This window comes from Anomalospiza imberbis, chromosome 1 (assembly GCF_031753505.1).
Source record: "Anomalospiza imberbis isolate Cuckoo-Finch-1a 21T00152 chromosome 1, ASM3175350v1, whole genome shotgun sequence".
NCBI lineage: Eukaryota > Metazoa > Chordata > Aves > Passeriformes > Viduidae > Anomalospiza > Anomalospiza imberbis.
The window spans coordinates 13,667,243-13,682,232 of record NC_089681.1 but is presented as its reverse complement, the minus strand read 5'-3'; the positions used below and the strand labels follow the sequence as shown (position 1 = coordinate 13,682,232).

The following is a 14,990-nucleotide window of genomic DNA, read 5'->3' as shown; positions in this document are numbered from 1 at the left end:
AGCAAGTATTGAGAACAATTTCCATGCAATCTTTCTAGCCTCATCTGAAAGACTGAGAACAGACTCAATCATGCATATATACAGGAAAAATTCTAGATTTTCCTATATATATATGCATACATATATGTACAGCTGTTCTGAGTTTTGTTTGTTTACAAATATGTCTGGAAAAAACAACATCTACATCTATATGAAGTGTTTCGAAGTCAGAATAGAAACAGAAGAAAAATTTTTAGTGAGGATAATCAATAACTTACTATGGGACATAGTGGCATTTCTACTGCTTGAAGTCTTAAGCAGCAAAATGATGTCTTTCTAGAAATATGTTTGGTCTTAACCACAAGACAGGAAAAAGGTGCAATATAATACTCTGTTGAGGTTATGAAGGAGGCTAGTCTGAAGTACAATAGTTTCCTATAATCTTCAAATATGTATCTGTAAACTTGAATTACATATCTCTAATAGAAAACTATTTTAGAAGGCTTTAATTTTTATTTAATCAGAACTAAGCAGCAGTAAGCTCATGTTACCAATGCAAAAATTTATTATTAGAACTCACAACTTTACTTTTTTATGTATCTTATGGCAGGTAAAGGAGATGCACACCAATTCCAACTTCTACTTGCTGACTTCGATGTGCACCTACTACCATTTTTTTACACTGCTGTCTAGAGCCATTCTCAACAATGAAGACAGTGTGCAAGTACACTGCATTTGATGCAAAAAAGTACAAGACTGCTTTACTATGTAACTATTTCCAGTTATACTTCTAAAAGGCATTTCTCCCATATCTAAACCTATCCCCATAACCTAAGCTTCTTCCTCTAAAGCATTCACTGTTTAGACAACTTTATTTAGCAGCTGCAAGGATACAAAGCCAGCCATTAAACAGATGACACAATGGTGAAAAAATGAGTGTATCTGGCTCAGGCCATCAGAAAAGGAAAGGGTGGAGGCTCTATCTCAGAAAACCAAAGCAGGCAGTATTTGATGCTGTTATAATAGGCTGCAGTAGTTACAGGTGAACTGTGGCAGTGACAGAAACAGAGCTCCTAGAAACACAGAAATAAAGGTCTTGGCAAAAAGCCTGAAGACCACTGGTTGGTTATATAGAAAATGTACACAAGATGACCTAAAGTACAGAAGACATTCTCATGTGTTCTCAAGCTACAGGCACATGATACATTAAAATACACATGGCAAACTCAAGACAACTTCAAATAGAAGAAAAAAAACCCCACACAACATGGGACAAACTCTTAAAACTTCTCAGCTCCATTAATTCCAAATTGTGGAGTTATTTTTATATGGAAAGTAAACCTGTAAGTCTAGACTCTACATTTGTAACAACCTCAAAGCAAAGCTGAGCCTCTGAACTTAAAAAATTGTAACCAGAACTGGTATAAAAACACTGCTGCATGGATGATGCAGCAGTAGTGTCAAGTGAAGACGGAGGATGCAACCAAACAGACTCTCCTGACTCTGCTACATGACCTGCCACTTGTGGTAATTTCCTGCAGTTTACTGAACTACCAGCTCTGCTAAGGCAACAGTCTCTGTTATCACCTCATTACTTATTTCAGGTGTGTTACTAAAAAAATGTGTTTGTTAAAGCACTTAAACACCATTGACTGGGGTAAGTTAGGGAGCAAATACAACAGTAGTTTAAGCCAACAGGACCAAAGTGGTGGTGGTGACCACCTAGAGAGGCAGTAATATCTTCAGGAAAGGGAAAAACAGGATCCAACTGCAACTCAAGGGCTACTGACACTTAAGGAGACAGTCAACATTGGTAATATGGAAAAGACATCACTAAGAAATTAAAGAATGTCATTACAAAAATCTGCTTCTACTGAGCCAGCAATAGGAGTACATACACAATTTCTTCATAGAGTCACAATAGTGACTCTAGTCTCTTGGGTTTTTAAATGCAAAAATAAAAGCTATCCAGAAATTTCCTCCTACTGTTAAAGAGTGCTCTGAATTCAAGAATCAAATATATTGATCCTGGATGATGGCTCCAAAAGATTGATCACAAACTACTGAATTCAGCTGTGTGCCAAAATGGACAGACCTAAAAAAGCTCTATCAAAAATGTTACAGATCTCCATGCATAAAATTCAGTGTTGAACCTACTGAACCTTTTTCTTCTTCCTTTTAATTAGTATCTACTTAAAGCCTATGCCAGGAACATGGCACGTGTAGTTATGGAAAGCAAGGCTAAATAGAAATTGCCTCACAGGGCAGTATAATCATCCTTTTATCAATGGGGGAAGCAGGACTGATGCAAAGAGACACAGAGCACTCCCTATTCCTGCAGGGAACCCACTTCTTCCTGGCACAGAGAGCAGGACTGAAACCCGGGTTTCACAAAACACAGAAACACACAATAAGTGGAGGGCCAGCCCAGGAGCTGCTTCTGAAGTGGTCAGTAGCATTCCTAGGAAGAAAATGTGCATACATGTGTCTATCCACATGGATCTACTCCTGTTTAGGATGTGGAGATTCCAATGTAATTGTTGGGTTTGTGGTGTTCCAGCTAGCTGGGTAGGTGCTTAAAATGAGACAGAATTATGATCCCATGCGAGAAAGATCAGAATATTTGTCTACCATTTGCACCAGGGACAAATACAAATGCTGTCGACGTCATGAGAGAGAATAAAATATGAAAACATAGATCTTGTAAATTAAAGGGATTTGGATCCTGATAAGCTTTAAAGTAACATTTGTTGTCATAACAGAAATTGCTGTCAGATAATTCTAAAACCCTGTTCAATTAAGTTTTAGTGCTCATTGCTGCATTAACATTGAACTATATGGGTAGAATGTTTCACCTATTTTTCTTGTATTTTGTTTTTGAACTTCTGCAGTATGAAAACCTGTAACTTGAGACTTTAACATACCAACAGGCTGTTGTGAACCTTTCCTGTGGTCCCTCCTATGTTTCTGATTTTGTGTGAAGAAAGTGGGATGCCACAAACTTACAGCCTGTTTCTTTGCATGGCCAATGACTGTAAAACAGCTGGCTGATACAGGATTTTTACAAACTGACACTTGTTTGATATTACCCCATTTGCACCCTAATTTACTGAAACATCAGAGAGGGAGAAGACAAGTTCACAAATCACAGTGAAGTCTGAAGCCCGTGGGACCTGAGGACAGGCTGGTGCTGCAGCACCTGAGATGGACAGGCTCTGGGAAGAGGGGGATGTCGATACAAGGGCCCAAGCACTTCACATGTCTCTCCCAGAACCCAAAGAAAGCTCACCAATGAGAAAGGTAATGCTCTCTCTTTGCAGTGCAGTTGACCTGCATCTGTGGCTAGCATTTTCTCTAAAGAGAAAACATTCAGAAAATGGAAAATACCATAAAAACAGCTTCAAAATTACCCTGTTTTTCCTTATTTCTTCGTTTCTTTTTAGTGTTACTCTGGTAACATCCAAGACACACTATTTTTTAATTTAATGCTGTGTTTATGCATCTGTTGAACCACCAAGAAAGTACATAGAAAGTTACCAAGCATAAATGATTTCAGGTTTCCAGAATGCAATGTCCTGTAATTAGTCTAAAGAACCAGAATTTTCAAATTATACATCTCTGAAAAAGGTTATCAATTTTCTCTCTAGGAGAGTGCTCTTTTAAGGTCCATGGGACAAAAATTAAAGTTCATGGGTGAAAAACAAAGGTCTAGTTAAAAAAAAATAAAACCAGCCAAAGGTTTTCTGAAGATATGCTAAGCAAATCAGTTAATTTGGAACAAACACAAACATTTTAACTAGTTCCAATTTACAGATTCATTTGACTTCAATTTTTTAGTGGGATTTAAAACCAGACAGACAATTTCTTATACCTATACCAAAGGTAAAACTAAAGTATTGTATAGACAAATTGGTGTTTTAACTAAAATACATTTTTTACTGCTAAAAAGTTTGATTTCCTCATCTGACTTTCATTTAACAACTACATTGCCTTATACATACACTAAATGATATCTTAACAGTGGTGTTATTTTTACTACCTTTATTTTAATATTCTAGAACATTCTAGTGAAATCACTGTTTTTGAAAGAAAGAACATCCAAATCAGGAAGCCGATTCAGAATACTTTGTGTGTCTCTATCAGTTTCAGGCAGTACACTTGAAAACTTGCTAGCCTTATTCATCCTCTAGATTTGAGAGTTATTTGTTTTCTCAGAGACAGTCACAGCTACAGTATAATGGTTTTTTTATTGAATCATGGAGTTGACACACCGCTGCCACACACTGATGCAATTCTCATTTCTGTTGTCACTATCTGCAGGGCTTGTGTTTCTATTAAAGCTGCTTTCTTTACTTTAGAGTAAAGCACTGGAAAACACCATTCCTTGTGAAGTGTACTATCAACCACATACTATTTCAGTGAGGCAAATTTATCTACAAAGCTCAAAGCCTACAAGCTACCACTTTGGAAACAGTTATATCTTGAGTAATAAAGTGTAACAGATACTGTTCTAATATTTTATGTTATTAAAAGGCATTCTAACAGAACAGTTTTAACAACTTTTACCTCCTTAGAAAGTAAAGCAAAAAGCCATCATTGTCAGTGGTGTCCTCGAATTCAAGCAGTGTTCATTTATATATTTGTCTGTGTGCTGATGTTTTCATAGCACTTTTTGGCAGAGAGCCACTAAGGGCTGGACCTTGAGGTACTGGTGCACTTACAGCTAACTGCAGAAGACTGGGCTTCTCATACAGTTTGGACTGAATTCCTATTTACTCCTGCAACCAAACTCCAGATGCAGTGATTTGCACCCCAGGCTTGGATCTGCTGCTGTAAATGTACTGTTTGAATATAATAACTACAGTAGTTTACCTCTACACTTTACTGCAGCATATGCAGAATGACCGGTTTCAAAATGTTTCAGAAAAAAAGTCAATCCAGATAAACCATAATTTCCTGAAAGTGCAGTGACTGTGATAAACAAGACCACAATCTGATCAACATTATGACTGTGGTCACGACCTCCAAAATTTCATCTACACAGTAAACAGAGCAACCACAAAGCCAGCAGTGGCAATTTCCAATTTGACTATCCCGGAAAACTGCAAAAGAATTAACAGAATAGCCAAGGAATCTGTTTGATCTGAGTCTGAGTACTCAGGATGTCCTCAAAGCCCACTACCTCTGAATGTCATCAGAAAAAGAACTGCCAGTGCACAAAGACAACGTCACTGTATTTTATTTTTCTTCCCTTTGCAGAAACAAAGAGAGAATTGGATGCTGCTTTTTATCAACTTTCAAACCATAAAAACTAGTTGGAAAAAGTTCAATTAAGTGCTCATCAGTGATGAGGTATAATGACATGCAACTTCACTGGCAGATCATCCAGCCTACAGCCAGGCATTTATTTTGGAAGCAGAGAAGACCAGGCCAATCAAAAACCACTGACAGATACAGCAGAACCTTTTAAAGGTTACTTCTGACACACTGTACTTTCAGATGAGTGAAATATTAAAGAACTGTACCTTTCTCTGATTTCACTGAAGTCAACAAAGCAAGACAAGTCACCTTACAGCCTGAGAGATCAAACCTGTTGCTTACACAAAATCTCATAGTGAAAAGTCTTTTATCTTAAGATTTAAGTGAAGGGAGTGTTCCTAATATTCTTGATAATTAATAGCAAATAAAATATGTTCTCACATTAGAAATGTAACCTTGCACAGCCTTGGAGGTTCAAAGGAGGCTACCAAGTTTCCAGCCCTAAGGGCAGATGGGTAATCATCACAACAGCATTCTTTAGACAATTCACAACTAATGTTTTGTTTGCTTTAATAATTTCTTGATAAAATTATTAGATTCCCCTACAACTACCAGAGTCCACAGTTTTACTATCATAGTCAGACTGCTTTAGTAGGATTTAAACAATTTATTTTCTGTATGAACTGGGACAGGTGCTGTAATTACAACACTGAAACCCGTAATCCAGCACAAGTTTTATTAGAAAACTTGTTTTATTGTTTCAGCCTTAAGATTTCACATCCATGGGCAGAGCCATGCAAAAACATTCTCACCCTCATGTCCCTCCCCCCATCCCCCAAACTTTTAAAGAAAAATAATATTTTCCTGGTGTTAGGGGCGTTACATCAGCTTGACCAAATCTAAATCATCATTTGGGGTGGTCTGGGAAATGGAAAAAAAAACCCAAAACAACCCAACAATCCAGAAAAAAAACCACAAATCCGACAGGACCCAACTTGAACTTCCTCCTGGCAGCTGCTTTTCACATGCTGTGTTCAGCTGATGACCTAACACTTCATGTGACACGCAGGGACAGAGCCCACAGCTGGGGGAGGAAAACAGAGCCCACAGCTGGGGGAGGAAAACTGCGGGTGGACCAAGAGCTCACTCCTTCCAATTAGGAATCAGAACTGAGGCAGATTTCCTAACAAGACACTGAGACCATTTCAGAACCTCCTGTCAATCTATTTCACAATAATCACTCCCTGAAATGCACCCATCCTCCATCATTGTTGTAAAACCTCACAGGCTCTGGGATTCCTTTGTAACAGAACACTCTTCCTATGTGTGAACAATTTTATTTATGTATGCTTTTATTTTTCCCCATCTGTTTCTTCTCAGCAGTATACCATTTCCTAAAGATTGAACTATCTTTATTTACCCCGTCTGTAATTCATACATTTCTGCTTCTAAGAAAAATGACATGAATAAGAAACAGGTGAAATTTTAGAAGCAAAAAACATGTGAAGTGGAACTGTTTCTAAGCGCACAAACCAAAAAAGAAAAGAATAAAATAATCTCAAGTGTTTCAAAATAGTGCTTTTCAAAGGCTTACTATTTAAAATGAATTCTGGTGCAAAACCTGGCATTTGTCTCATTTATTACCTAGGAAAGAAAATGTATTACAGTGTGCTGAACGTCTAAACAACAGAGGTAAGAAGGTCATTCAGGACACAAGTGAGACTTGAAGTAGCTTGTGTCTGCTGTGGGTCTCTAAAAGCACCAGTTAAGTGGCCACTGCTCCACTCTTGGTCAGACTTTACCCTTCCTGACCTGCAGCACAAACTTAATCCGCAACAGTCCCAGAGCACAGAGCTGGTGCACAGAGGGTCCCCTAGGTCCTGTTTGTGAGGTATTTGGCAGAGTTTTGTTTATGACTTTATATTCCATACAGTGTGTAAATCTAGTGATAAATTGGTGCAAAATATCATGTAAGAGTTATAAATATCAATCCTCAGCAGATCAGCTTTGCACTTGCATGCCCTGGATGCAGCATTCTTTGCCATAACAGAAAATGTAATGGTTGACCATAAGATTGAGAACAAAATTCAAAGCAGCTCTGAGAAGTTTAAGCTAAAGCTTTGCACATACAGGCTCCTAAGTTCATGAGAGTAACTTATATGCAGCCTGCTCCTTTACCCTGTTGAAGTAAGTCAAAAAGCTGTGGGTTTTGCTACTCTAGATACCTAATAGCAAAGCTGTCCTGGTGGAGTTGGCTGTAGGCACACATCATTAACTGAAGGCCATCTGAAATCCAGAATCTAGACTTCCCTGTGTTTTAATGTCCCTATATGACCTTAATTTCTTAGATGAGAAGTGACAGCAATTACCTTTTATTAAAAAAAAAAAATCAAAAGAAAGAAATAAACTCCTTTAGTGGCTAGAGTATCTGCCAAGGAAGGAAAAATGTTACGTCCAAGGCTCATAATGGAATATGAGCCTCCAGCTTCTGCACCACTGGCACCAAGGCACCAAGCTCAGCAGGATCCTCGGAGTAGCAGCATCCACCAGCCCTTCTCTAAAATGGGACCACTAAACTGCCTGGTCACAGAGAAAGCAGATAAGGTCACCTGTCAGCATAGCTCAGGACCTAGGGCAAGTCAAGATGGAACCAACGTTCCAGATCCTGCTGCTAAGGTCTATTTCTGTTTTACACCAGGCAGTCGCTGGATAAAAACAGAAAAACAAGCAAGAGGGTAATTACTCTGAAATCTAAAGCCAAAAACTTCACTTTTACACAATACAGTACTGCGACCTTAACATCCTGTTCTGAATCTGTATGGAAGATTCCTCAAAATGCTCGGTACATTGTCACACGACCTCAGCTTTGCTGCACATTCTAGAACTGAACTTCAGAGACGTTAAAACATATTGAGAAAATGAGACAAACCACTGAATTTCTTGGCTAGTGACAGAGAAACAAAGAAGGTGGAAGTTCAACCTGCTTTAAAGCTTCTAAGAAACACTATGCCTTGAGAATAATTTTGTCAAGTATTGTATTAAAAAAGATACTAAGAGAAGTAGTAAAAGAAAGGAAGTGCTTGAAATAAAACAATTTTACTCACAGATGCAATTTTTTCAACTTTGGAAAATCCTTCTAAATACATTTGAGGCTTGTATGTTTTTATATTTGAGTTTTTTTTTTTTTTTTTTACCTGAGGAGTCTTGCTATTTTTTTAACCTTCAAAATTATAATTTTTTAAATGACAATGGCAATAAACATTTTACTTAATTACTTATGGGATTCTACTTAAACTTTGTGCCCTTTTATTCATTTCTTAGCTTTTCACTTTAATAAACATGATTTATATTTGTCTTACTTATATATGTGTGAAAATACACATGTATATACTTATCTATGCATCTACTTAAACCTTAAGAAATGTTCTTATGCACCCTTTCTGCAGTTCCTGGAATTCCAGTAACATTTAACAATTACCAACACTGTATGTATGGAAATAAACAGTAGCAAAAAACACCTCACAACTGAAGTAGTTAAAAAAATACAAACACCTTGCCTATAAAGTTACTCATACCTGGTGTGGATGGTCTCTCCAGCATATTCAAATGATGGTAAATGAAGGCTTGGCTGTCATGAACTGTGTCCATATCAATTTCCTCTTCCTCTTGAGAGTTTGAGAACTAAGATATCAGGAAAGAAAATAAGCAGATGCTAATAATTCATAAAAACATTACTAAACAGAATTTAAAATATTTTAGTTTTGAGGTAAACTGGGGGTGAGAGGGAAAGGAAGTGATATCTACCACTGCAAAGGAATAAAAATTCAATAAAATTAAAAAGGGTCAGTGTCTTTCCTTCTTTCTAATTTACTGTGAAGCTGTGTGAACAAGAGCATTATCTGTCAACTTTAGCTCTTGCCAGCCAATAAGGAATCCGATAGGAAATGATTTTGCCAAAGTAAGCATAACAACTGCTGTACATATATCCACAGCATGCCTTTTGTTTCAACACAGCTTCAAGGGAAGCCAGCAGATGCCACTGCTGTCATTCTGAACACCCTACACATTGTGCAAGTTGAATTTCCATTTCTTACTCTGATTTTGAGTTTGACTTTACTGTCTTCATTCTTCTCTAGTATTTGCCCTGGCTCCAATGGAGACCCGAGTGGCATATCAGCCTTCCTCTTCACCCCCTGCTGATGACCAGAAATGCTGGATGCTGTTTCCTTAATAAGATGATCATCCTCCTGAAGCAGCATTAAAAGATCAAAATTAGAAGATAGCAAGATCCATGTTTCAGAGAAAGCGACCTGATAACTGAAAAATCTTCTGAGTAAAGTGGGTGATTTGAACAAAGTTTTCTCTGTAGCTCTGGCAAGAAGTATTTTCTAAAACCCTGTATGGATTTGTGCCAACCACTCCTACAAACATAGTTTCTCTTTACTTCTATGCCTGCTCCCTCTGCATATCTAGCATTGGCATCTTTTCTGTCGCTTCTCACAATCATAGTACTGTTGGTGTGCAACAACATTTGCTGCTCCTGAATAGCATGTCTATAAATCTGTGCCTTACAGACTCTCCTCAGGACAAATCTCAGTTGAAAAACTGTGATAGCCTCTGATCTACACATGGGATTTAGCTAAATCTTCTTTTAGTTTGTTTTAAAAGCTAACGCTTACTTTACTTAGTACAAATTATAATGAGTACTTATAATTTCTTTTTATTTTACAACAATATTTATTAAAAAAGAATAAAACTGTTTTGTAATTTACTGCTTACATTATAAAAAAATAACAAGGTCAAAGAAACAGAAAAATAAGAGAGTCTCCTAAGTTACGCATATAGTAATGAAAACAGGACATAGGTGTTTCAACAAGTCCAACAGACAAAATTTAGAAGGGAAAATAAAGCATCCACAGAAGCAAACATAATTAAAAGCTCACTAAAAACTATAAAAGGCATATATACCATAGACTCTCAAGGGCATATACTGTTCCCCTGAACTGCTCTTCTCCCGTCCTACAAAGGGCACTCTAGCCCCACAAACAATTCAAGTTCTGTTTTACAAAGTGGGTAACTTTTATCATCCTCAGCAGCTTCAGTGGCACCACTCTATCAGTACTGATTTTAACATGTTTATGCTCTCAATGTATGTCTACTTTAAAGAATCTAGTTAATCTGATAAATTCTATCACCTGTTTACTCTTTTTCCTCCTCAAATATGCATTTCCCTTTTTTGATCCCTATTACTTTGTCCAAGGCACTGCTATTGTGAAACACTTCTGGATTAACTCTGTCTGACATAAGAGGCAGTCTCTATTTTATACTACTGGAAAATCAGTTCCCTGAATTTTGGGGAAGTTACAGTGGAAATGGTAGCCTTAAGGTAAGGGGTAGGAGAATGAAGATGAGGAACAGGAGAAGATACAAGGGATGAAGTATGAACTGAGGCTTACACCAGTGCTGTATTTCCACATCTGTGCAAGCCAGTACGCTGCTAAATGAAGCAGCCTCATCTACACACGGTTCTGTCCTGGGGTGCCACAAGCATTTTTACAACTATGTGACAAACTGGCTCAGGAAACTGAAATGTCTTTTCATAAAAAGATACTGTTCAACCAGATCCTCCCTGATCCAGCTCACTATTGCAGCAACCACTACTATGCTAGCACAAGGGAAAGGAAAGTTTAGAAAAAGAAGAGTTAAGAGGAAATCTTCTGGTAGTCTGGCTGCAAAAAAAGTTTGGGTGTTCACTGAACTGCAGCCTAAAAACCTGCCAACAAAATGCCTCCTGCTATTTAATTCTATTGATTAGGTGCAGCAAATTAGGACTTACTACATGATCTGTAAATATGCAGGACAGGTCTAACAATATCTGACTCTACCAGCATTTTCTCCCCCTGCTGGAAAGGGCCTGCAGGGTACTGTTAATTAGTATTCTCAGCATACTTCTCAATAAAAACTATTCAGGCATTAACTATGGGATCGATAAAGTAAGAGTAAACCATCCTACTCAAAAGGGTGGAAAGAGTTTCAAACATGTTAATCACATGCTGGTTTTGAAACCGTTAAGAAAAAATTACTTATTATTTCCATGTCTGTTGATTATATTCCCCCTCACAATTAAATCTGTCCAACAAAAATACTTGCAGTGGCAGTTATTCTTGAGGAAAGCATGACCTTAAAAGTTTATAAAAAATTATGTTCTAACTACACAATGGAATATGTGTTAGGACTGAAGCCTCTGAATCCAGGAAGATACCAAACTGAATGCATGCCATTTCTTCAGAAGTTGTTACAAATCCTTCAGAGCACAATACTAAAATGTCAGATTCAGATGTTCAATGTATATGTGTTAAAACTTCAACTTTCAGATCACTTTAAGTTGTTTATAATAAGGAGTATCTATGTATTTTAAGATGCAATAGATTTACTGATAAAAGGGCTTGTTTGGAAAATTGGATAACTTGCCCATAAGAAATAGTCTCTTAAAAAAAGCTTTCATCACAGCATCAAACATTTCTGTGAATCACTTCGTATCTCATATGCAATATATAAAGTTTCGTAAAGAACAGAAATGATGAGACTTAAAAAAAAAAAAAAAAAGAAAAAGCATGCATATGCAATGCAAAACAGTTAAAAATGTCCAAAAAGTCATGGTATATGCCAGCTTTTCAAGTGGACAGAATAAAGAGCAATGAGTTCAGAAGGTAAAGCATGAGAGGCTTGAGCACAATACAAACTTCAATCAGCAGCCCATGCAAGAACTCGGAGGCAGCTGAATAGGATGGATGCAGATGGTTTGTGCTTACGGTGTTCTGAAATCCTACTGGCTGCCCGTGATTGTTAGAACTGTTCACAGGTTCCTGATTATTTGCAACTGATTCGGGGATAATCGTTGGATTGAGTACAGCCTTCTTTTCTTTCAGGTTAAGAACAAGTCCAAGCTCTGGTAATGGTAAACAGGAAGGTCTGCTGAGGCCAAAGAGTGTGAAATAGAGGTCCACAGCACCACATCGTAATCTCCAGTCATGTGAAGTTCCTAAAATACAAAAGAAATTGTTAATACAGAGATAAAATCTCCTCCTCTCCCACAAATATATAGTTTAAGTAATCCAGGCCCAGCAGAGTATGACATTTTCTGTGCTTAAGATACACTTCCTTCATTATTCCTGCCTCTTATTAGCTCTTACTCATTTGTTTTCTTTTCAAACTTTCCTGTTTAAAAGGAAGACTTTAAGTTTCCTGGGTTGTAAGTTAGATATGTTTAGTAGAACAAGACTGGAAAAGTAAATTCTATAATAACATAATGAAAAATAAAAGAAAAATAACCACACCCATATGCTTTTATTTTTCAAGTTGGACTCTTAAGTTTTTCTACTGGACTAGTAAATAGAAGACTTTGTTACCAATCTGGCTTCCTGTATCAATGGATTTGGTTGCATTTGCCTATTCCATAAAATATAGTAAGAGCTTTAAGCATGACTAAGATCTTTACTCTCTGGGAACTGCACTGATAAGAGAAATGCACAAGCGTGCCTTTTAACATCATTACTATGTATGTACTCCACTGAATACTCAATACTTTAATTTGTATTCATACTCAAAATATGTATTCTTAATACACAAAGCAATTCTTTATTTTTTTATTATTTTTCATTACTGCTTTAGTATCTTCATGCACAAATGGTCTAAGCACGTTCAGCAGCAATCATAACAGAAAGACATTTAACATCTGGTGCAATGCTGCAAATACAGCAGTTCTGGTGTTAACTCAGCCCAGCTCTTGACTGATTGCAAGTTTATTGAACATATTGTTCCCCAGCAGGAATTGAACTATATCTGGTAAACAAGACACAGATGTACCAACTGCCATATTCATGTGGCTGTGCAAGACTTAGCACAAAATAAAATTACAAGATCTATCCCTGTAAATAGTAGTTTTATGGGGCCAAAATAGTGTTTGGAGTAAGCCTAGCTTATTCTTACCAGTTACAAATTACCAGTTACACTTACCCAGTTACAAATGAAAGCAACATGAATATTAATCTGGACATTTCTAACATTAAAATACTCCCCAGAGAATGACACATTCAAAAATATTAATTTTAGAACTATTATGATATTATCAATTTAATTCAGATTAACACAGAAAAAAAACCATTACATATATCAATCAGAGTCTGTTTCCATTACATGTGCTTATGTTAAAAGAAAGTAACTCATGATTCTAAAATCATGCATCTTTAAACCTGGCTACTAGCTTGTCACACATCAACAATTTTTTTCAAGGCACCCTGGAATGCCACATTTATTCCTTACAGAAAATTAACTGAAACATTATGTCATCTTGAGGCATAGAAATTTAGGTGCTCAAAGCTCCATGAACCTTAATAAGAATGTATACCCTATTTGTTACTTGCAAAAAGAGGTAATGCTTGTAACACTGCACATACTCTTCTCCCATGAAAAAGCAAAAACAAATTCTCCGATGGGAACATCAAAATTGTTTATTTTCTGTGTCTGACACTTGGCAATTCCTATGAAACTGAACTACTAGTAGTCTCCCCACTTCAACCCCTGGAGTGTATTTGTAAACTTTTAAACACTGAATATAATGACACACAGAGAACAGAAAGCCTGCAATGACCTAAAAGAGCTACATAAATGTTTATATGTAATCTGTGTAGCAATGTGCCAGATGTTAAAGGGCAGTTTGTCAGGACTGGATAAACTGCTTCAGTAATGAAAAACAGGTCAATGGTAAAGATGCAAGCCCTTCTCTCACTGGGATCTTTCGTAATCTCACAAGGCAAATTGAGTTTTAGGTCTATAATGCACCTCCAAAAAGCTCATTTAAATTGTCTGTATCAATGCTGTCCTCTCATATTCCCCGAGAGTTTAGAAAAAGAGGACAAAAAGAGACCATCTAATGTAAAGCAAACTCTTAAGTGTAACACAGACGCCGTTATTTGAGGAAATACTTGCTTTGAACAATTTTGAACATTCAAAGTATGATTCTGTGCAGAAGAACATCAAAGCACACTACATTAGTAACCAGAAGAATTAAAAACAAGGTTTGGTAGCCTATGTCACAAAGAGTGTTCTGGAGTACATAGATTATATTCAGCTTCTGAGACTGGATTTTCCATTTCTAAGTACTGAAACTAAGGGAGCTCTCGGCATATTCTGAAGCACGTTTTTAATATTTATTTCATAAAACCCCACAATAAAACCCTAACATAACAAAAAACCAAGCAAAGCAAAAAACCTAACCTGAATTCATCAGTTTCCAAAGCTGATCTACCAAAGCTTCATTACATAAGGGGGACTCCATATTCTTGGTGAAAGGTGGATTCTTAGTCAGCATATCCAAAATCTTATGCCTGAAAGAAACACAAAAATAATCTTTATTAAATCCAAAAGAAAAACCCTGAAGTTTGCAATATTCTTACAAACTTATTAAACTTACATGATTAGTTCCAAATTTTTAACCAAAGTTTTATGCCTTGAGTTCTTCCTTCTGTCCACAAAATGCATAGACACAGATTTACCATCAGCAATATAACTTGGAGATAAAAAGTAAGGTGCAAAGCAGTAGGATGTTTTTAGATGTAACTGTCAACAGTTGTAGGCTACATTAAGCTCTTCTGTTTAGTCATGATCTATTTTTGCACAGATTTGGAAGTTTACCAAGAAGATGCAACACTGGCAAATAAACTCCTTACATACTGATACTGCAAATGTTTATG

General features: G+C 36.9%; 1 protein-coding gene across 4 annotated transcripts in view; it reads right to left on the bottom strand.

Moving 5' to 3' along the window:
* The window catches only part of TAF2 (TATA-box binding protein associated factor 2), a 60,661-nt gene that overhangs the window by 2,252 nt on the left and 43,419 nt on the right, over nt 1-14,990 (bottom strand). For 2 of the 4 annotated variants that reach the window (XM_068182258.1, XM_068182249.1), the window contains exons 22-25: nt 14,515-14,624; nt 12,051-12,280; nt 9,333-9,485; nt 8,814-8,919 (exon numbers count right to left, since the gene is read on the bottom strand). In XM_068182258.1, coding sequence (XP_068038359.1) covers nt 8,814-8,919; nt 9,333-9,485; nt 12,051-12,280; nt 14,515-14,624 — 599 coding nt within the window. Of the gene's footprint in view, nt 1-229; nt 7,181-8,813; nt 8,920-9,332; nt 9,486-12,050; nt 12,281-14,514; nt 14,625-14,990 lie in introns of those variants that run through there. The other 2 variants (XM_068182276.1, XM_068182268.1) reach the window with 2 other exon arrangements.